Source organism: Corvus hawaiiensis, chromosome 7, assembly GCF_020740725.1.
Source record: "Corvus hawaiiensis isolate bCorHaw1 chromosome 7, bCorHaw1.pri.cur, whole genome shotgun sequence".
NCBI lineage: Eukaryota > Metazoa > Chordata > Aves > Passeriformes > Corvidae > Corvus > Corvus hawaiiensis.
In genome coordinates, this window is record NC_063219.1 from 11,358,892 (window position 1) to 11,381,594 (window position 22,703).

At 36.8% G+C, this 22,703-nt stretch overlaps 1 protein-coding gene across 1 annotated transcript; it reads left to right on the forward strand.

Moving 5' to 3' along the window:
• LOC125328688 (baculoviral IAP repeat-containing protein 5.1-like) lies at positions 1–2,681 on the forward strand. Its single transcript, XM_048309734.1, has 4 exons — positions 1–151; positions 833–942; positions 1,253–1,367; positions 2,481–2,681. Exons 1-4 carry the CDS (start codon positions 14–16, stop codon positions 2,670–2,672), a joined length of 555 nt encoding a protein of 184 aa, XP_048165691.1. The 5' UTR covers positions 1–13; the 3' UTR covers positions 2,673–2,681.
• The last annotated feature ends 20,022 nt before the right edge of the window (positions 2,682–22,703 follow it).

Sequence of the window (22,703 nt, forward strand, 5' to 3'; positions counted from 1 at the left end):
GCAGGCTTCATAGATGGAGCTACTCCTACAAGAGCTTAGTTCAGCTTCCAAGCTCTTAACTGACTTTAGGGAGATGTACGAATATGAGAACCGTTTAAAAACCTTCACCAAGTGGCCCTTCCAGGAGAACTGCAAGTGCACTCCAGGGAATGTAAGTCTGAAGCTGGTTATTTTGCCTCTGCCTTACTTTTTATGTACTGTGCTTGATTGTGAAGTCATTGTTAAGTGTATCCATGTTCAAGAGGAGTCCACTAAGCCTGAAAAGTTAAATACTGCAGCTTTCCTCTGCTCCCTGCTCAGAAATACTATAGTAGGATTAACTGGTTTTTCTAGTTTAACTAGAAATCTAAATCTAAAATTTAGATTCATCTAAAATTTAGATTAACTAGTGTTTGGTCCATTAGTCTGCCTACAGATTTTAATACAGTTACTGTTCTTGTTCCCCTTATTTTTTTGTTCCTGTCATTTAAAAATTAATTTCTTGTATTATGTGCTCTTTCTAATTGCAAATATCTGTTGATGACAAAACAGCCTACATTAGAGTAAACGATTACGCATCCAGCAGGAGGGATGAAGTAGTGCAATGATCACTGCTTCAGATTCAGAGATGGAAATTTAAATTTAAAAATCCACCTGATTTCTACTTCGGCACACACATGACACTGCCAGCCTGAATCTCAGATGAGTCATACTGCAAGAGTTACCTGAGAAAGTGCTTGATAACTTGTACAAACTTAATTTTTGGTGTCCCGACTAGACATGATTCTAAAGTGGCAGGAAACACAAGTAGTGTGTGGGATAAGGCTCTAAACTTCTAAACTGTCCCCTGCAGATGGCAAAGGCTGGCTTCATCCACTGTCCAAGTGCAAATGAACCAGATGTGGCAAAATGTTTCTTTTGCTTGTTAGAACTGGAGGGCTGGGAACCAAATGATGACCCATGGTAAGCACAGATACAACAATGCTCTTGAAGTATCTCTCCAAACTTCTTTGGTAATTTACAATGAGTTAATGTTGTTGTCAGTTTCCACCATGACAGTTCACAAAATTGGAGGTTTATCTTGCCCAGTAACTTTGAAATAGTTTAACTAGCTTTTCTCTGAGATCCACTAAAATCTGTTTCATGTTTTCTGTATGATACTATTTCTGACAGCACAAGTACTGAAGAGACCTGCCTGTCCAGATCTCTTCATCTCCTGAAACGTAACTTGCATAGGTTTAACATCTGTTCTTATTCTGGGTTTATCTTGCAGGGAGAAACATGCCAAACATAGCACCTGTGACTTTTTATCCCTTCCCAAGCACTTTGATGAGCTGACAATGGAGGAGTACTACATGCTGGAGATGACACGGCTCAGAACCTTCATTGTAAGTGTTAACCACATAATCTGAAATTCAAAGCTAGAATGTAAACAAGAACTTCTCTTGCTAAGATTTCCAAGCACCAGCCAGGAATGATTGTCAAAGGCTAGAACATGACTTATTCTGAAGTAATGATTTATGTGCATTATTGGCTAAGAAACCTGCACCTAAGCACTTCTCAGTGTAGTTTATTGTCTGGCTTTTGAAGGCAAACCTGTTTCCTTTAGATGTGTTTTTCCAACAGCTCATTACAGCAGAAAAAACAATATGTAGGGTGCGATAATCAATGCAGAAAACTCAACAAGGAGCAGCTCTATCATTTTCAGGAGGGATGAACAACATGTGAAAAGACAAAATTTGACCAGATGATTGCTTCACATGTCCAGTTTCACATATAAACCTGCCTAATTAAACTTTAAAGCCCATTTCTAATGTTTTCTCCTCCCCACTCCTAGGGTTTCATGCCATAGTGTTGACATGTAAAAAAGCACACAACTGAGCCGCTCCGTTGATAAAGATCAGCTGATCTTTGATATGTGAACCCTAATCCTATGGATAGTAAGAATCAAGTGAACCAAGTTCCCTGATGAGGAACAGTAAAAGGTTCTGCATATTATGTGTTGGTGGGTTTGCACAAATAAGATCTTTGCCTTGCTAATAATGTTCTGTATTAAATATATACCTGGTGACTGTCAAGGTTAGGTATTTCAGGTCACTGTGCAACAGATTAAACTACAAAAAAATAGGATCCTGTAGCACAGTGGGACTAGTGATATCTTGGAAGATGGACTAAGAGTGAGGTGATGTTACCTAACTTGAACTGTGAATGATTTAGAGCAATGTTTCAAGGTATGAAAGGGGTCTTGGCAATAATATGACTTCATTTCTAAGTATAGTATATAAAAAACTTGAAGCAGCAGCAGCTTCAAGTGGAGACACTTAGCCCCCAGGATCCTGTCACCTGTAGCTGGGAAGGCTGTGCACTAGGCTTACCAGGGTATGATTGCTACTGTGAAGCACTGATACCCAAATGCAGCCTGAGGAGGGGGATTGGAATCTGGCTGAACTGCACAATTAAACTGCTCAGTTGAAAGGCTCAATCTCTTGCTTTGACTCAAGTGCAAGGTCGGCAGGCGCACAATAAACGCTTTTCAAGAAGAAGTCGCGGCAACAAGGCAGCGGTTCGTGGATTACTTTGGCTGCAGACCCCAGCTCCCAGCACTGCTGCCTCTCAGGGATGAGCCAGCAGCCCAGCAGCCAGGAGACTCAACTGCCAGGCAAAACGAGCCCAGGAGCCCAAGTGAAGTCTGATTCTAAAAGTGTCTCTTAAAGTGGTGCAAACATCTCTCTTTACCTGGGTGTGAATCTAAAGCTGAACAGGGGTGTGAGGAAGTGTATGTAGAGAATTGCTCTCAGCCTCTCTGGATCAGAGCAATGAGTAGGGACAGTTATGGCCTGTCTTTCACAGTGTGCTTTCTTGGTATGGCTGGGTGTGGGGAACTAAGAGTAGTCCCACCACCCTGCCTACGTATGAAAAATGTCTAAGCACATACTTTCATTCTGGTTTTTAGCAAGCTGAATTTTTTTTGGAATAAAGATTCACAACTGAGTACTTTGTGGTCTGTGTTAAAACCTTGTACCTAGGCAGACTCAAATCAGAGCAGTTCTGCTTCAAAACACTTTCCAGTGAACAAAATGGATCTGTGTGCCTCCAACAATTGGTTTCAGCACCTGCATTATCTACACCCCTGCTTACCACTAAGTTGTCTTTCTAGACCAGACAAAGTTGGCACAGATAATGACATCCAGCAAAAATAGGGGGGTGTACTGAATGAGGGCAGACACAAGGTGTGTAAGGCAGTCTCAAGGAAGAGCTCTGGGGATTTTGGTGTGTAACTGAAACAACAAAAGCTAAACCTTTACTATTCCATTTTTAAAAGTTTTCCATTACAATTTCAAACTCACTGGGATTCTCTTAAAATCTTATTATTTCCTATTTTACTTTATGAGAGACTGTTGTAGAATAAAAATGCATGTTTGCAGATACTTTTGATTTTTAAGATGCAGACAGACCTTTCTCAGTAAGGTGAAAGTTTTGTGCATACTTTGTCAGGTCTCAAGCGACAAATGAACAGCAGCTTTTGGAACTCCCCTGACTTGTCTTTCCACTCTGCAGGAAACTCCTCATACTGGGCATCCTAAAAACATGTATTTCAACATTCTTTAAAGCATTTATGTATTCTCAATCTTGAGAGTAAATTAGCCCTTGACACACATCAATCCATGAAGTATTTTTTCTTAAGTTGCAGCACCGACATTGACATGCTTAAAGCTTTTTTAAAAAAACCCTTTAAATATGTTACTCTAAGAAGCTTCTTGTATATCTTCAATCTTCTTCTATATCTTTTAAGGACTTAGAATAATTTTACAGTTCAAGTTCTTTAGAAAGTGAAGAAGAAATGATGTGGGGGGAAACAGGAGCATCCATTTTAGCTCCCTCTTTCTGTTGGAACTCTATTCTAGTGCCAGTCTTTAATGTTACAATGATAACACGTAATCAATGACGATCGCATTACAGTATTGCAAGGTAACTATGAATTAGGCTGCAGCTGAATGCAGAAAGTGATGGCAGAAAAACAAGAATGAGAAAACTACAGTCAAGCAAAGCACCAGAGAGCTTGGTTTGTAAATGGCCTGTGACCACCCCAGCTGTTATGTTGTTATTGCAGCTTTCAGAGTGGGGGCAGCAGTTGGTGTGTGGTGTGTTAACTTTGTGTTAGCCTAACAACAGAGTATTTGTGAGTACTCCCATGAGAGTGGGAGTATTAGAGTTACGTAGGTGATGACAAAAAATGCTTCCACCTGACAAGTAAAAGGTACAGCAGCTCTCTGCATCAGGACAGTGACAGATAATGCCATTCCTTTTGATTGGCTGTGCAAGGGTCAGTAACTGTTCTCAGCTTTGCTGTTACTGGTTATGAGATTCTTTGGCAGTTAACAAATGCCAGTGAGTGTCAGTGAGCCTGTAATCTCATTTTATAGAACACCACTGACATGAAGGACTTTCTCTTTACTCCAGTTTGGCTGTGTAAATGCACACGTAGCTGTCCCACACCTCTTGGATCTTTACTGCTGGAAGTACACACCTTTCACTTATTTTAGCTATAGATTTTAAAAAGCTATAATCCCAGTATGCACAATGAATTTGTCCCCTCTCTCAGTCTCTTTTTCCAATGTCATCATTTCTCTGTTCATTTTCCAAATGACTATTTCCCAAAGAAGAACTAAAGCCCTCAACTTACTGAATTTTTTTTTTTTTTTTTTTTTTTTTTTTTTTTGTAAACACCCAAAGAAAGCTTAATTTTCCCTATTTGCCACTTTCCTGCAGTCTGGTCAAGTGAAGGAGCTAGTGCTGCTTAGTTCCTTTAATGTCTCTCATTGTACATTTTTTGAGCATTTCCAACCAAAAATCCAGTCTTTCTGCATACTTCAGGCCATTTCTTTAATTAGAAAGGATTTCTAAAGCCTTGATATTAACAATCTTTTTTTAAAAGGGTCTGAGAAGTCCTGGATCATTTGACTCAGTATTGGTGATAGATTTTCATCATTTAAGTAAACAGTAAGAAAAGTGGACTGGTAAAAGTGGACAGTGTTACCTGAATGTGAAAGTGGTTACGGTCAGATATGGAGTGTGAGATAGAAAGAAAACTATTTCCTGTCTGAATACTGTGAACACCTCTGCCAAAATAAGATGAAGTCCATTCAGGTGGTTTGAAATGCAGTGTAAAAATTTGCACAAACTACTTCAAATACTTTTTTCAAGGTAGAAACAAAGATGTGGAGAAGTTCTGTAGTTTTTTCCCAATTCCCTAGGCCACCACTCCCTCAGCAGAGAGCTACTCAGAGGATCATTCCTGTATTTCAGGCATGGTGATAATTCTGAAATCTAATTGTAATCAGTTGTAATTAAAAAGTGCAAAGCTTTTGACAGAAGATAAGAATGAGAGGAAGGTATGTTGTTTGATCTGTCTCCTTCTCAGTCTTGTATTTCAATCTCTTTCTGTTTACTTCCATTCAAGAAATAGATAATTTTTAATATTATTACTTTAATATTATTACTGGGTTATTATTAGCATTAAGTCCTTTCTAAGTTATAACTCCTCATCAGTTAAATGGATGTACATACAATTTATGCACAAAGTACTGACACAAAAATTACTATGGGACAAAATGTAAACTTTTTTCAAGTTACAAAAGTAACGTGGTTTGCATGAGAAAAGAATGATTAAAAGAATCTCAGCACAGAGCCTGTTGTAAAAAAATTCTGACCAGTGAAGATAGCCCAAGCCAAACAGCGCTATGTGAATGATTGTCACGGAGAACTTTCTGCCAGGCTGCCTACCTCTGCCTTCACTGGGTAAAATCATCAAAAGGGGCTTACACAAAACATTCCCTGGGAATGACTGGTGTAATCCACACTGGCAGGAGGGATTCAGGTTCTGTATCTTCATATTTCTGCTGCCAGAAAGGTTCTGGATCAAAGGGTGATTATTTTATTTATTGCTTACTTTAATTTAGACACAGAGAGATACAGAGGTTTTTTTTGAGATGTAAAATAGTAAGATTTAAAGTCAAAGAGTTAGGTTTATAGAACACAGACTGCCTTGGTGGCAGAGGTACATTCAAATATGATCCCAAAATATTAAGTTCTGACTTAAAGAATTACTAGCAATATCTTTAATGTAACAGTTCTGCTAAAGTTTGTCTGCCCAGACCTTTCCCTGTCCCTAACTACACTACAGGTAAAAAAGCCCAATGTAGCTTTTGCATGTGAGGTGATTATTGCATTAAGTCTTGTAAATATTTTTATTAAAAAAGGTGACTAAATAACATCAGGAGATCCAGACTGGAAAAGATGATTAAAGTAATTAATTAAATAAATTCCTGACTGTATGAAAGAATGACAGAATTGCACAGTGAAGTATTAAACATGAGAAATGTCAACACTTGTAAGGTGATACCAGACACCCAGCAGCATAAAAAAATGTTGTCAGGGAGGAGGAATAAACACATGCCAGAAATTCTTCCCAGGTTTTAGCCAAGGAATCATTTTAAAATTAAAACAGAGTTGCACATTTATTTTCAACATTCTCACTTTAACAGATGTTCCAGCAAGATAATGTGGATTTCCCAGCTTAGTTGTAATATAATAGCAGAATTCAGGAGACTCAATGGTGGAGTCTCCAAGGCAAATGCAGATACTCCTGCCTGCTTAAATGTCTGTTTGATAAAAGTGGCTCTAGGACAGGATCAAGTTCTTCTCCAATATTATCTGGTAGCCCTTCAAAATAACATAAGAATTAGTAGGATCTTGTTGGTGTTTATACTGCTGATTGACTGTTCTTTATCATATATATGGATAATGTGTGTTTACAGTGTGCAAACAATAAAAATATTAATTGAGCAATTGGTAGAAATAAGGAGAGTACTCAGCTGATTGAAAAATGAATCAAAGGAATGTACATGTAATTTTGTATCTAATATAAATTTACTAAAATGCTATTGCTATTACTGCTGCCAATGGCTGAGAGCAGTAGTTTAAGGGCTACCATTTTTAAAAAGGGAAATACCAACAAACTGCCACAGAAATCATTTTCGGTAAGTCTGTACTAAATTCAATTTTCACCATAAGCACATGAGATTGTCAAAATCAAGAAAGGAATAATGGAAAATAAACAATCCATCCCTTTACTTTTAGTCCAGTTAATAGCCTTTGAAAAATAGCTGGAGTTGTACCTATGTATTTCATTAATTTATTTCTCTTTGGAAGAAACAAGACTACCTGCAATCAAGATGCTACAGTGAACATAAGAATCTTTAATGATTCCAGCCTAGCAATCTGGTATTTATACTCTTGAAAAGACAAATAAAAACAACATTGCTTTTTAGAAATAATATTATTCTAGTATGAAGAAAAGAAATGGCAATTCTCATAAAGCAATTAAATATTTAAATTAAACAGTATTATATTGTGCTAAAAAGTATCTTAGTATAGTATCAAGTACAACCTGGAGAGAGGGCTTCAACTACTATAGTACTCACTTGATTCAAAAAAGGGGAGAAAAATCTTGAGAACATTGGAGACTCACTAGTTTCATTTTTTAGCTAATTGTGCCCCCTCCAGGTCCTTCTGTGATTTACATTTTCATTAGTCATTAACCTTCCAGGATTGCCAAACTGAATGCACTTTTCCAGTATTGTAATAAATTGAGGGTCACTGAGTTTGATTATATGCAAACTATTGGGTTTTTCCATGTTCTTTATTCATTTGTTTGTTTGATAGCTCCCTAAGGAGACATCATCAGAGGCCATCTTCTTGCATTACTGAAGGGAAAAATACAAACTTCGGAAATTGAAATAGAAGCTCTTCAAATGTTTACCTCAAGGTGCTTCTTAAGGCAGTTTATTCCCTTTTGTCATTACTGCAAAAGCACTTCTATACAAAATCATAGCAGGCACATACTCAGTCTAATCTTTGATGAATTTAAGAGGAGATAGATGAATCCTAAAGTTCTTTGTCTACAAAAACCAATTTTCCTCCTTCAAAGAACGTGCATTTCTTACTTCCTAGAAAGTTTAATTACATTTACATTTATATTTAATTCAAAATAATATCACTCTGAAAGTTTGAAATTTTTAACAGCTTTACTACAGCTAGATGCATAAACTGACTAAAAAAAACTTGAAAACAAAGGGAATTTTCCACTAATGAAAATGGATATTGTAGAAGAAAAAAGAAGAATTTAAGAGAGGAAGTTTTGGTAGAGAAATGTACCATGAATGGCAGCAGTCTGAGATTATACAGAGGTCTGTTATGGATCAGAAACTGTATTTGGGAGTGACTAAGCAGCAGCTGAAGGAGGATGCCTTTCTTCCCCCTTTTAGAATGGTTTAGGAAAATATCCGAAGGGGACCCTGTCCAGCCTACCCACAAGAGACGAAAGCTTTCACAGGTAAAATGCATTCAGAGATACAGGAGATAAATTTGTAACCCACCAGCACAGCATAATATTAAGAAAGTTAAAGTGTGAGCTTTGTAAAGTTATGAGGATTTTGAGTAATTTGATAAACAGAGATAAGGGAAAAATTGGTAACACCATAGGTCTGGAGAAGCAAACAGAGGACTGGAAACCTAAATATCTGTCAGATGAGGCAGTAGCATCAGCAGTGGTAGAGAGACAATCTCAATCTCACAGTGCATAACAGTGTTCACCAGTGGGTAAAAAATGTACTGGAAGAATTGCTGAGCTCCCAAATTTCTAGGTGACTCAGTCACTTCTGAGGACCCAAAGGGAGACCCAAGGGAGATGGAGCCAAGTTACATTTTAAACATCAACTGATACCAGGTGATACAGCAATTACAAACTGTAAACTGAACACAGGAAACCTGGGTGTTAAGCAAAGTCTAGACCAGACCATATTTATGGTATTTGTTCATAATAATTTTATTCATTCTTATTTTAAAAGAGGAATTTAGCATTTGAGAAATACTCAGCTAAAATCTGCATTATTTCTTTCCCTACTTCAAAGTTTCAGTCATGTATTATTTTCAGCATATTCCACATCAGACTCACTATTTGAATAATTAAGGAATAGTTCTCTAATACCAGCTAAACACACATAGTTTTCATAATCTATAAAATCCTTCTTCAGTGATGGGATTGCATAAGCAGTCACTGTGTATGTTTGCAAATTATCCTTAGATTGTTCACTAATTCTGCTTTTTAAAAAATTCATTGTTACAAAAAGCTTGAGTTGCATTTTATACTGTTCCTGTGGTCCTAATATCAAGCCATAAACTCATAACTACATGCATAATATGTACCATCAGTTTGAGGTAGATTCTATCTCACCTTTCAAAATAAAATGCTATCATTATTTAGTTTTAAAATGCTAATCATCTTTCCATTAGTTCAAAAAGAATTTTGATCAAAGCTGTAAAACAGTGAAATGGAGGATGAACTGTACAAGTGTTGAATTCATTAACATCTGTCGACTGTTTAGCCTGAGTGATTGAATTATTAATACAGTAATTACTTGAAAAAAGTTACATATACAATCATAATCCCGGCATACATCCTCTAATTTCAACAAGTAGTTTTGCTTCCAGAAGTACAACAACTGCCCTATATCTGCAGTATTTCTAGTGCCAAAGTAAGTGCATTGAAGGAAAAGGGGAAATAGGGATAATATCCAAATTCTATCTTCAAGTTACAGACATTGATTTTTCTGTCTCTTATTTTTTAGCAATATTCATTAACCTGGACTCAATTTTCAAAGTAAATAGATATTAATTTTTCATCTGAATTCAGTGGCAGGTTTTGGTGTTCAAAAAAATTCAAAGTCAGGGTAATCTTGACACCCAAAATTTCTTACAGATAAAAATCATCTGCCATGTCAAAGTTTTTCTGTATTCTGAATGTCTGTTCATTTCACTGAGAGTTATAGGCACAAATCACAGAATCATAGAATGGCCTGGGTTGGAAGGGACCTTAAAAATCATCCAGCTCGACCCCCCCGTCATGGACAGGGACACCTTTCACTAGACCAGGTTTCTTAGAGCCCCATCCAACCTGGCCTTGGACACTTCCAGGGATGGAGCAATAACACAACATCTGCAGCAACTGAGCAGCTGCTGTTCTGGAACTAGTGTTGCTTTAGAGAAAAAAATCAACCAAAGGAGTCCATGTTTTGCACAGCAAAGTACTGTACAGTAGAAGAAAAGAAGAATATTCCCCAGGAGACTGATAAACAAAACTTAAAAGCCTACAACACAGTTTCAATTCCACTTACTAATTTTATTAAAACATAATTTTAAACTGTATTTATAGTAGAAGAAAAATTAATGAAATTTAGATTATTCAAAAAACAGAGGGACAAAATCTCTGTACATATCACTTGCCTCTAGCTGGATGTAAAGACTGCTAGGTAAGCTACAACTCCTGATGGAGTAAGTGTATTCCAGTCAAGCTGATGTACTGCATTCCCAGCTCCAAAGCAGTGTCATGCCAGTGAGTTTTCTCACCCCCCAAGGCCACCATTCAATTGTTTTGCTCATTGCAGTTTTTTGCTGCATAAGTCAATGTAAGACTAGAAAAGAATTGCTGATTGTATTACAAGATCATTTTAGAAACATTTTACAGTATTTAAAACATTCACAGATTTTTTCCCTATGCAGATATTTTCTTAAGTAATTTTGACAAATAGAAAGAAAACACCTTATTCTAGTGGAAATTTTTAAAAAACAAACACTGCTATCAGGACCAGCACACCAAAGTCTATTCAGTTACATTTTTATCCAAATAAAGGAAGAAAACCAGTATAAAACATCCAATTTGAAATAGTTCTGTGTGAGATACAGGAAATACTAACAGTCAAGGAAGTTATCTACAAGAGAAACAAAAACCCCTTAAAGAAATCACTGGCTCATAAAAGTAGGTACATTCTTTTCTGCCAAAAAGCTCCTTATGAATCCATAATTGGCATTTGTGTTGGCAGTTTCTAACTAAGGCATCTTTCCAGGCATGTTTATAATATAACAAAAAATATGCTTCAACAGGAATTCAACCCATCTCTTTTAGAATGCTTCACTCTCTAGTACAGACACATTTCAGACGTGGGATAGGAGGAAAATGATGCCAACTCTTGCTGCAGTTACCATCCTCTCTCTCTTCTGGTAACCTTAGCAGCCAGTTTACACCACAGTAACAAACTGCTTGTGTATTTTAGCCCTCCCCTCTACTTCCAAACCACACCAGAGTGCAGGAGAAACACACAAAGAGCTGACTTTAGCTACAGACAAGATTTAAGACTCCATTTCAAATTCTGATTTTATTTTTCTAAAATAAGCACAACATGATATACCACAACTATTAAAAAAAGACCCAAAATCATCTTCTAAACGTTGCCTATTTTTGCACTTAGCTGTCAGCAACAGGATTTAGCCAAAACAGTCCCAAAACTGCATTAGCACAGAAGGCAGAAATAAACTTGAAAACTTTTAATATACTAACTAACTTGCAAGTTGAGATGAATCTGAACTCTTAGTAAAGCATTGAAAATTTATCTCCTCACAAGAAAGCAGATATGAGTGAGGAGGTAAGAGGGGGATATCAGCTGGTAAATTAAAAACATCTACATTTTCTATTACTTTAAAGCATTTATTTCCAATCCTTTACACACTTTTAACTTTAAGACCATTACACCAAAGTAGAAAGATTGTTATCTGAAAGTACAGCTTGCTCCATATATTGGCAGTTAAAAGTGAAATACCATTTGATAAAGAGAACAAATTTTAAATAACTTCTCTGGCTATCAGCAGAACAATAGTTCATCTTTTGCATCATACATCTGAGTTCCCAAGTCAGTTTTCTCTTGTTTCTTGGATTCTAGTGTCTGCTGCAGTACAGCAGATTTATCTTGAACCTCCCTCAGGTTTGTTTCTTTCTTTCATCATCCATAAAAAAATTTTTAACTTTCCTTGAGCTCAATTCAACTTTAGCTTTTTGGGTGCAATGTTTGTATGACTGTAAATAAAGACAAAAAATAAATTAAACATCTGAAAGATACACCCTTCACTCTAGGGTCTTTTTAATAAATAAATAAATAAAAAGAACATGAAGATGAAGGGAAACCTCAGCAACTCAGTAGCTCATGCAATATTCTGTTTTATATGTTCTTATCTGAAGACAATTGGTTTTTACTTAATCCCCTGTTTCTGTCCTGATACTAATTTATACCGTTTCTACATTTTTTTACTGTAATAACACATAGTGATTAAAAGCAAAGAAGGTTTATACTTCCAAAATGTGTCCCATTTGATCACAATTTAGAATTCATTATGGATTTGTGCCAGTAGAAACACACAAACAATAATATGTCTTAAGTAACTCTTAACACACACATCTAGCCATACATAGACAAAATAAAAGAAAATACTAACAGCTTTTCAAAACCAAGGATCTGTTTTCGAGTTTTGAAGATTTCACTCTTTTATACAGATATTTTTCTGATGAGAATACTGGATGTAACATGTAACTGAAAAGATGTTCTTCATCTTGCCAAAAACAAGCATGAAAATAAGCTAAAATGTCCCTAGGACCAGCTGAAGCAGAATTTGACAAGTATTAGCCTCATAATTAATGAATCCCCTCTCATATTGGTGTAAGCTGCAGCTGTCCTTTAAATACCACCTTTCAAAATTATTTTCTAACAGTTGGTATTTGCAATGTTAGTAGTTGTTCCCAAATTGCGAAGTCCCCCAAGCATGCAGTCATCAATCTTTAAGCTGAGTAACAAAATACCCTCTCACATGAAGGTATGCCAAATAAAAAGCCTGCCATGACTCAGCTTTCAAGGGGCACATTGACCTTAGTGCCCAGAGCAGATTTACTGCTAAATTCTTGGCTCCAGATGTTTCAAATTAGAAACAGCACCAAAAATAAACACACTTTTTCAATGCATTGAATGCAACGCATACCAAAAAATATCCTTTGGGCTTGATGTGACTACCAGAAACCTCCAAGAACATTTCAAGAATGCCCCAGTTCTGTGCAACACTCTAAAAGGATGTCAGCTTTGTTGATGTCTGAAGAGAACGTTGCTTCCACGCCTTCCTAGGAAAATTCACAGCTGAAAATCAGAGTCTACACCTTCTTACATGAACTGATCTTTATTATTGTTTTCTTGCATAAGTATCTGATGAGTAATTTCACCTCTCTTTTGGTGTGAAATTAAACTGATAGACTGACCCCTTTAGTCAAATTTATTTTATTTTTTTTTAATACATATTTATATGTCATAAAACTCCATGGTTATGACCCATTAAAAAAAGGCCAAAAAACCAGTTTTTGTTGGCCCAATGCTGTTAGAAACAACTGCTTGGCTGCTCAGACACTCGTTTCAATGCAACCCAAATAAAGAAAAAAAATTACCAACTGATAGACAATAAAGAATCAAAAACACAAAAAGACTGGTTTTTAAACTAATCATTAACTAAAATAAGATCCTACTAACAGTATTGCAGAGTAAAACTGTCTTGTCTAGCTGTTGAGAAAGCGAATGGACTTTCTAAATGGTAAACAAAAGCAATCATGACTAATAGTTGAAATTATGGTCAGTGCATGACTCCTACTTTTTTTTCTTTTTTCTTTTATTTTATATTTCACATAAAATGTCTCTTGTATGACAGGAGATCTCCTGGTGAATGTAAAACATTGTATCCTACCACTATCCAGTAAAAGCATTTCTATTTTTCCAATAAGTATTGTCAATATTGTTTTATTTGTGCATTTTAAGTCAATAAAAATCTCTAACCAAAAATTTTCATCCCTATAGCATTCTTTATCCTGCAGAATCACAAAACCAAAATACAGTCTTTGAGGGAACAAGTTCTAACCCTAACATTCCCTGCAAATTCAGCAAATGCACTGAGACTCGGCACAGATGAAGGAAGTAATTTTAATTAAAAACTGTTTACGTCTGGCTACTGGCCATTCTAGTTAGCAATCCATAAAATGATTGTTCCGGGTATCCTCTTATCAGCAGAAATTCTCACTGTAATGTAACAATTCCCCGTGTGAGCAAGTAAGCAAGCAGAAATTGAAAAACTGTGATCAGAAATTACCTTCTAATAGGATTGAGAGGTATCACTCACCTCCCAGTAGCACCTAAGCTGACTTAACCATTCAAAGTCACTCTCATCTTTGCCTTTTTTGCTTACTAGAGAGGCAAGAACATCCCCAGCATGAACATCAAGCTCAACAAGTGTTCTAGAGTCACCTGATTCTGCTTAGACAGCTTTCCTCACACCAAGGTGACAATATCCTCAGTCTGTCTATTATCCTGCCTGCAAAAAATTTTAAAATTTCAGAGGTTGAATGTCTGGTCTAAGTCATGATTATGTCTTCTTGTATTTGTTGTTTTTTACTATGTTACCTTTATGTCTGTGTATTAAATAGTTCCTTCTCACTATGATACCAGTACAATGTCCTTTGTTCACCAGTAGCTCAATAGGGCTTTGGGATGCTTTTTTGCTTTTACAAACCCAAATATAAAACATCAATGGCACAAATCTGCAAAGAAAACCACATACACTACTTAATTTCTGCCACACAGGAAATAGTCCTTGGCCTTTTACCATTTCCATTTTATTTGTTCCAATACTACCTAAGCATATATAATTAGGAAAAACATCTGAAAATTTTACTTAAAAGACCATTTTAAGTTAGATCAAAAAAAAATTTATCCTCAGCAATAATTCTTGTGTACTATCACCTGCAAGATGCTTCCCACTGTATTTATTGAAGATTAGTTTAAAGATGCAAAGCTTAACTTACAGTCTCTGTAACATATAAACTAATAAGGATAAACAAGAATTCTCTTTTCAACTGCTAATTCACCTACAGTACATGAAAAGTTATTATTTATACCTTCCCAGCAATAGCAAACAGTAAGGAATTTGAGTAAAGCAACCAAGTACAACCTTAATACAATAGTTTTCCGTGATTAAAAAATAAACAAATAAACCCAACACCTTTAAGAGTTTTTTCCCTCACAAGATCTCTTGTGCTGCTCTTTGCACTGTAGGGATGTTTCTCTGTGACTGAACTAGCATATTGTTTTTCATTTTTGTCCTTGGTTTTGCATGACTTTGCACTGCATTCACTGCATGCTGTCAAGTCTGTGTATTGGGGCCCAAACCCCAGTTCCTCTCCTTACAGCAAAGGTTATATTACTTAGCAAGATCCCTTCAGCAGGAATCCTCACAGATTTAATTCCACTCAGTATAAGAAGGACTTATACTGAATTTTTTGCTGTTTAATCCTGAATGAGATTGCAGAGTAGAAATCCCAGCAAGAGCTAAAACATAGCAAAAACCTTCTGAATTGTTTAGTTAGGACTACCCCTAAAAAGGTAAAATAGTATGTAGGTTACATCTGATATTCAGTTTTCTACTGGGGAAAATCAGGTATGTTCATTTCACCGTGAATGACTGTATGGGACTTCTGATTCTTCTGAAAAATACAGAGTATGGAAGGGTTACTAGATTAGAAAAGAGAACTGAATTAAATTACTGTTATTAAAAGTTAGTCTTTATTCACCTATCATAAAATCTAAGAAGCAGATACCTAATAACATAACTGTCAGTGAGAAAAAAGAAAGTCGGGTGCTCAGAGAAACAATTTGACAATACCATCTGCATGCACTGAGAGTCACAAATACTTCTATTAAATATTTCCATACCAAGTAGGGTCTTTGGCCTTTAAGAAAACCTCAAGAAGTTCCTAATTAGATAAAAAAAGAGAATCTGGTGAAAACCAGATGCTTTTTCTCTAAGTATCCATTAAGCCCCTTGAGAATTATTTCCAGAAATTCATTGCACCTTCCTCAGTTTTTCCAGCATCTTGTCTGTTGTTACTATTGTCAGCACATGTCTGTCCTGGAAAAGCAATTATTCCAGATAAAAATATTATTGTCTTTTCAAGTGAATCACCACACATCACTGCAGGAAGTCTTAATTAAAATTAAGCTCTATATCAAATTCTGCTTTATTCAAACCATTGTCAACTATTATTTCTGAAAATAATTTCAAAAAAGGGTCAATTGATCAAAGAGCCTAACTCCCATCATTCTGTTGGAGCAACATCAATTTACACTGGCTGTTCAACTGCATGATGTAATTAAGCAACATGAACAATTAAAATATTTTGACGGATTTTTTTTAAAGTGTACTTCTATGACACCAACAAAGTCACACATTTTAACCAGCAATCAAGTATCAGAATTCAATCAGAATAATCCTTCCCTCCATATAAAATATATAAATATATACACTAGATGTAAGTATTAATATGGCAAAATTGTACACAGGCAATACTGACACTTCACTACTAACACTAACTAGTAATGTGATCTAAAAAAAGGTATTCTCTGCTCCTGAGACATTTCCTAACTAAATACATGTTCAAAGAATTTTGTTCTCAAAATAAATTTGGTTGTTTTAAGAATACAAGGAATTTAATTTTTATTTCTTTTTACAACAGCAACTGAGTAACACCTGTCAAGACACACTGTTGAATAAACACTGGGTTTCTTATATTTGTACACTGTACAGATGATAAAATATACATTAAGACATGGAGTGCTTTCCAAATTCTTTCTAGTGCTTTCCAAATTAATCTCTCAAATTAAATTAATGTAAATTACTAGGAAAGCTACTGCAAAAAAATGAAAGTTATCTCAGTTAATACAAATGCAAAAAAGGTTTTGAAAAGACCTTTAAAGAAATATAGTTGTCTGAACATCAGATTCTGGCCTTTAATGTGCCTTATGACCTATTTATAGCCTTATCATCATTAAAGTTTTTAATCTTGCTCACCAAGTATGGGGTTGGGGAGCAAAGACACACTGAAATGTAGGAAATTATGCAGATTTACAATGAAAAAATCAAACCCAAACAAATGCTTCTACTCAGTTTCAGTATGGGCTTGCATTTAAAGCATGACTGCATTTATTCTAGTTCAGTTCCATGCCAGGACATTGTGAACTGACCCAAACCCCTCACGTTGCAATACAAAATGTTCTATCAGGGCAAAGTCCTGGCAAGGAAATGGGGAGCGATTGATACCAATTCCCTGCTCCACTTCCCAAAGCCTGGGAACAACAGGTTCTGCCACAGCATCTCCTCTCCCACCTAAACCAGACTGCATTCCCCAGAAACTGAGTAACCAGAAATGCCAGCCAACCCCGAGGTCCCTCTGCTGTGCCGTGTCTGCCCCTGAAAGTGCACAGCCAGGAACACATATCCAGGATAAAAACAAAACACACAACTATATCCATCATAAGAAACTCCAAAGAGATTTGTAGGGAGAATTGCAGCCTGATTAATCTACTGAGGGCTCACAAGAACTGCTGACAGTGACAATAATGATGGACATCAGAGAACAAAGATGTGCCCAAACTATTTCCAGTAGGAGCAATTTTTTTCAGAGCCCATCACAAATGGAGACTCCCCCTGCCAGGGAAGGCCCTGACGGAGCGGGCAGAACAACCTCACCGAGCAGCAGCTGGGATCCTCACGTTGCCAGGACACCTAAGGAGAGAGGCTGCACTGCTGTGCAAACCCAGGGGTGCAAAAGGTGTCTGAGAAACAAACTCCTCACAGGGAGCCAAGGCAGATTTGACCCACAACTCCTTCTCAGCTTCAGTATGGAGAATTTAATAATAAATTCCAAGTTCGGCTTCAGCCCAAAAGCTCAGAGTGTTTTGATTCACATTTGCAATGTGCCTTCAGGTTTGGTTCAATCCCCGGCTCATGTTACACAAATACTTCCAATCTAGTGACAAAACCAGACCTGTGTGCTTATCTGAGTGATCTTGATAGGGTGCAGCTCCCTAATGCAATAATCACAGTGTTCCTTTGTGCAGGAAATACATTCACCTTGTGCCTCCTGCCTCTCACTTCACACCAAACCACAACAAACAGCATAGACTTCATCTGTACACAGACAATCCAGCTGTCAGCACGCCAGCACAGTTCATAATTGGGTTTATAAAACAGTTTTTAATGAACAATTGTATAACTATACATTGTCAAGAGAAAGTGGGTTTTGTTCCCTTTCTTAGTATTATTTATCAACAGCAAATGGAGTAATTGCAACTGGTAAAGCAAATCAAAGCTGTGTTGCCAGTTTTACAAATGAGATTCTTCCTGGTTTTTTTCCTTCATGAGAAAAAGCTAGGGAAAAAATAATTTATGCTTCAACATAGTTTCCTATTTACAACTAAGGCATGAAATAAAAAAGGGAATGGCATGATTCCCAGTCATTCAAAACATCAGTGTAACTTATTTTGTCAGCGACACTGCCAATGTCAATTGTGGAGGAAAAAAGTATCGAGAAAAACATATAAATCAAGTGTACAAAAATAGTCCGAGTACCCTGTTAAAAGACCATCAAGGATCTGGTTTCTAAATATAACTTTTAATATATCACAGATTGCAGCCTGAGATTTATTTTACATTTGATTTTTTTTCCTTGCCTTTTATTTTTTCCTTTTGCTTTCTTCCCTGGGAAGATAGAAAAGCTTCTGTACCCAAGATTTTCTTAAAATTTATGGAAAATGGAAATTAAACCACTAAGTAATTTAAACCTCATCAATACACGTTGCTTAAATTAGATATTTATAATGAGGGAATAATGTATGATTATTCAAATTTGCAATGAAAAACTAAGCCAATAAAGCAATTTTATTATACAATGTCATATAAATGCAAAAAATAAGCATGAACAGACTCGAATTAGCTTTATGCTTTAAGAAATACCGCTCATACAGTCTGGGGAAGAGCATCCTTTTAAGCTATGAAACTCAGACACTGCGTTTGTGGAAGGAGAGTGCCACCTTCTGGAAACTGATGCCCACTCATTTAGCCAAAATAACCTGACACTGTTGAACTTCAGTTGTGGCATTTACACTCTCCTGCACAAAAGATTATATTTTTTTCTGCCAGTGATAGCACGTAGAACATTACAAAAAAAAATTGTATTTGAGTAGCACTGAATATCTGAATTAGATGATTTTATCAAAACAGATCATTCAGCACACAATATTCTGACATACCCAGCAAACTTCTCCATTTCTCGCCTTTTCTTTTTTACCAGATTTCTTCTCCAAAATGAATACTATTGATTTCAGAGTAATATGGGATACATTCCTGATTTTCTTCTAAATAAGAAGAAACAAAAACAATGGGGGGGGGGGGGGGGGAGGGGGGGGGAGATGTAAGGCCGGAGGAGAGTATGAGAAATAGAGAAAAAAGAAAGGAAAAAGACTAAAAATAAATTTTAAATAAATAAATAAATAAACCCCAAGCAAAACACTTTATTTTTCCGTGATAAAGCTGAACTTCCAGGAAATAATGAAGCAAATGCTATTTTTTTACACTACACACTTTATGTATTCCTGTGGTGATCTGTTAACCCATTGCTTTTCCTATCCCACATTGTTCCTTCTCTGTTCCTTGCCCTTAGCCTTGGGCACTCCCTCAGGCTCTCCCTGTTGGGTTCCTGTACCCCAGCCCCGTCCAGGGACCGCCTGAGCCCCTGAGAAAAGCTCCCCGCGCCCGGACCACGAGGTCTCTCTGCCTCTGAGGGTCGCCGGGACAAGATGCGATTAAAGTCTTTTCAAACCCTCATGGGAGACCCCTCTCGCCTCCTTCAGCATCACTGGTTGTGACGCTGACAGCTGGCCGGAGCAGGACTGCGGGGTGGTCTGAAATGGACTAGGGGATGCGACCAGGTCGCACTGCCCTAAGCAGCCCCGCTTGAGCTCTCAGGAAGCTACAGCCTGCTAAGCTAAATCTAGCGATTACAACATATTCCTACATTAAGAACAAAACTGAAATTGGAGTAGAGCTGAGACCAAAAGTTTCTAGACTGAGTGAAGATTTCAGCATTTGTCCTAATGACACCCTGGATCTCTGAGAGTTCTGCAAAAGCGTGAGATGGATGAAAACAAAGCTGCTGATTTTTGCTTCCAAACAGCAACCCTATATCCCTACCCTGGGAAAAAATGAACCTCATAAATCTTCTCATCTGTTGAGTAGTTTAGTAAGCCCACTTACAAATGCATTAAAAATGCAACATCCTACTAGAAATCCCTTGACATTAGCAAACTTCTTCAGCATGAAGGCAGGGGTTTTTTTAATCATTATTAGAATTGTGTAACAGGATTACCAGAATCACAAGGTAGCTGGTATTTCCCTGAGGATCAGAATCTGCAGAGCATGCATCAGAAGAGTTTGGGAGAGCTGCACTTGCTCAGTTTGGTGAAGTGGAAAATAACAGAATTTAACTGTAGCCAGCAACAGGTGCAAATATTTCTTGGGAGATTCAGCTTGGACAGCAGGAAAAAAATTATTCCCTAGGAGCCCTGAAGCCTCTGGAGGTAATCTGCAAGAAATCTCTGTTCATGGAGATTTCTGAAATTTGAATACACAAAGCTATGATAGAGTGTTGTCAAAAGTTTCTGCTTTTAGAAAGGAGTCAGATTAACTGCACTCCAGAAGCCCCTCCCCACCCATGCTCCTCTGATTCTATCTGAAACAGTAATTTTTTAAAGAACCTAAGTGAGGAAGCTAAGATGAAACAGAAAATGGATTACTGTATTATCAGAAGCAATTTTTTTGGTACATACTACATATTCACTCTATAAGACAGCAGTATGTACCTGAAAAACAGATTTCATCAAGTCTTTCCATATCTTAGTCAAGTATTGAATTATGTGCTTTCCTTCAGGCATCTGAGCCATAATGTCAGAACTGAAAATTGGCTCCAAATAAAGCCAAGTAGCCTGAATCTTCATCCAGGATCTCCTGTGTCAACAACAGCTTTCCTCTGCATTCCCTATAAAGGGACATTAGCTCAGATGCTTTAACTGGTGCTTTCAGTAAAGCATTTTCAGTAGACTGCTAAGACCTTTTGGGCAATTTGCATATTCAGCAGCAGGTACAACAGGTGTAAACCCTAAGATTTCAGCAGATTTCACCTCGCGTGATTTCCTGCAATAACAAAGGCCACATTAACTTCAGCAACTGGATCATTTGCAAGGTTGGTGGCAGGATTTCCTGAACGAGCTCAACCCAATAAACAAACAGTACCAGTGAATAAATGCAGGACATGTTTTAGCATGTAATAGTATTTGTGAACTAATGCCCTTTAACAGAACATGGAATCTGGCTTCCGACAAACACCCAAGCCCAGAGCACTGCTTCTGTTTGCTAGGATAGGCTGAGATCACAGCAGAAAGACAGGAGAGCAACCTAAACTACTGAACCAAAACTAAGTAGGCCTTGTCCTGCATACAAGACAACTAAAAGAAATGTGGTTTTAATTAAAAGATTTCAAGTAGTAAATAGTCCAATAGTTAAGTCATACTTTATTTCAGACTTCAAATTCCAAGTGTGGATGTGGAACACATTTGTTTGATAGATTAAGGAGTTCAGTATTACTGCCCACCACTAGGCATATACATTTTTATAATTCAATAGTTATTCAGTCTTTCCTTTAGAATGCAAAAAATTCAAGATCCTTTAATCTACCATTTGTTCTAAGTATTCTCAATTTTTTGTATCATTTAAAAATTATTTACCACCACCATTTGACACTTCTCACTATCTCACCAGTATCACACAGATGTGATGATATCAGTTCTCTCTATTCCCAATTCAAAAAATTTGCAAAAAACGTATAAAAATAAAATGCTATTTATAACCCTGTAACAAGTAGAGAATATAGAACAAATACAGAATATGCAAGTATATTCTTCTTTCCCACATAGGAAACATTCCTGAGATGGAATTATTACCGAAAGTGCATGCTGTTAAAACATATATTGTATATTTATGCAATAAACTCATTTGTTGTACAAATATACAATTCATTCAACTTCACTGGAACCATAGCAGCGATTTTCTCAACAGCACACTCATACATGGGCTACACCAAGTCCTGTTAACTTAAATAGTGAAAACTTACTTAACTTCTTTCTTTATTCACTGCCACAGATTCTAAACAACAGACCATTGTACCCAATATGTACCATTGTACCCAACATGTACCATTTCCCCTAAACAAAGTCCCTCACTCATCTTTTAGCTTCTGGTACCTCATCTCTGGTGACCTTGCTTCTACCAAGGGGCAGAGAAAAATGCAGTTTCCAAGAGGAAGGTTAGGCAGGTCAGTTAATTCGCTTACACCAAAATGAAGACAAGGAATTTGGAATTCTCTCTGGCAGCAATCCAGAACTCTCCATGCTTTATTAGGTTATTAAGAGAGCAACCATTGTGTAATTGCCTGGTTCTCGAAGACTGAAGCAACAGTGTTATTGTGTCTTGTGTTATTGAAGTAATACCTTGTATTATTGTCAATCATCAAAACACTCTGAAAACTGAAATTATGGAATTACCATGGCGAACTTACTCTTTTTAAATAGGCAAACCCAACTATTTTGCATGAACAAGGAAGGACCTCTTACACTATGGTACAGTAGCAATTAGAGAATAAATACTTATTGGAATGCATATGTAGGCATATGGACATATGTATTCACATTTATTGAATACGTACTGAGATCTGAAAGAGCATTTCTGCAGGTCAGTAGGAGGTATCCATATTAGCTAGATATTTATAGCCAAGCTTTCTAGGAAAGACTTCTGGGTTTTCACAATATGGCTCTGTTTGGTGGATTTAAGAAGTAAGTATTTTATTGAGAAAAGAAATTGAA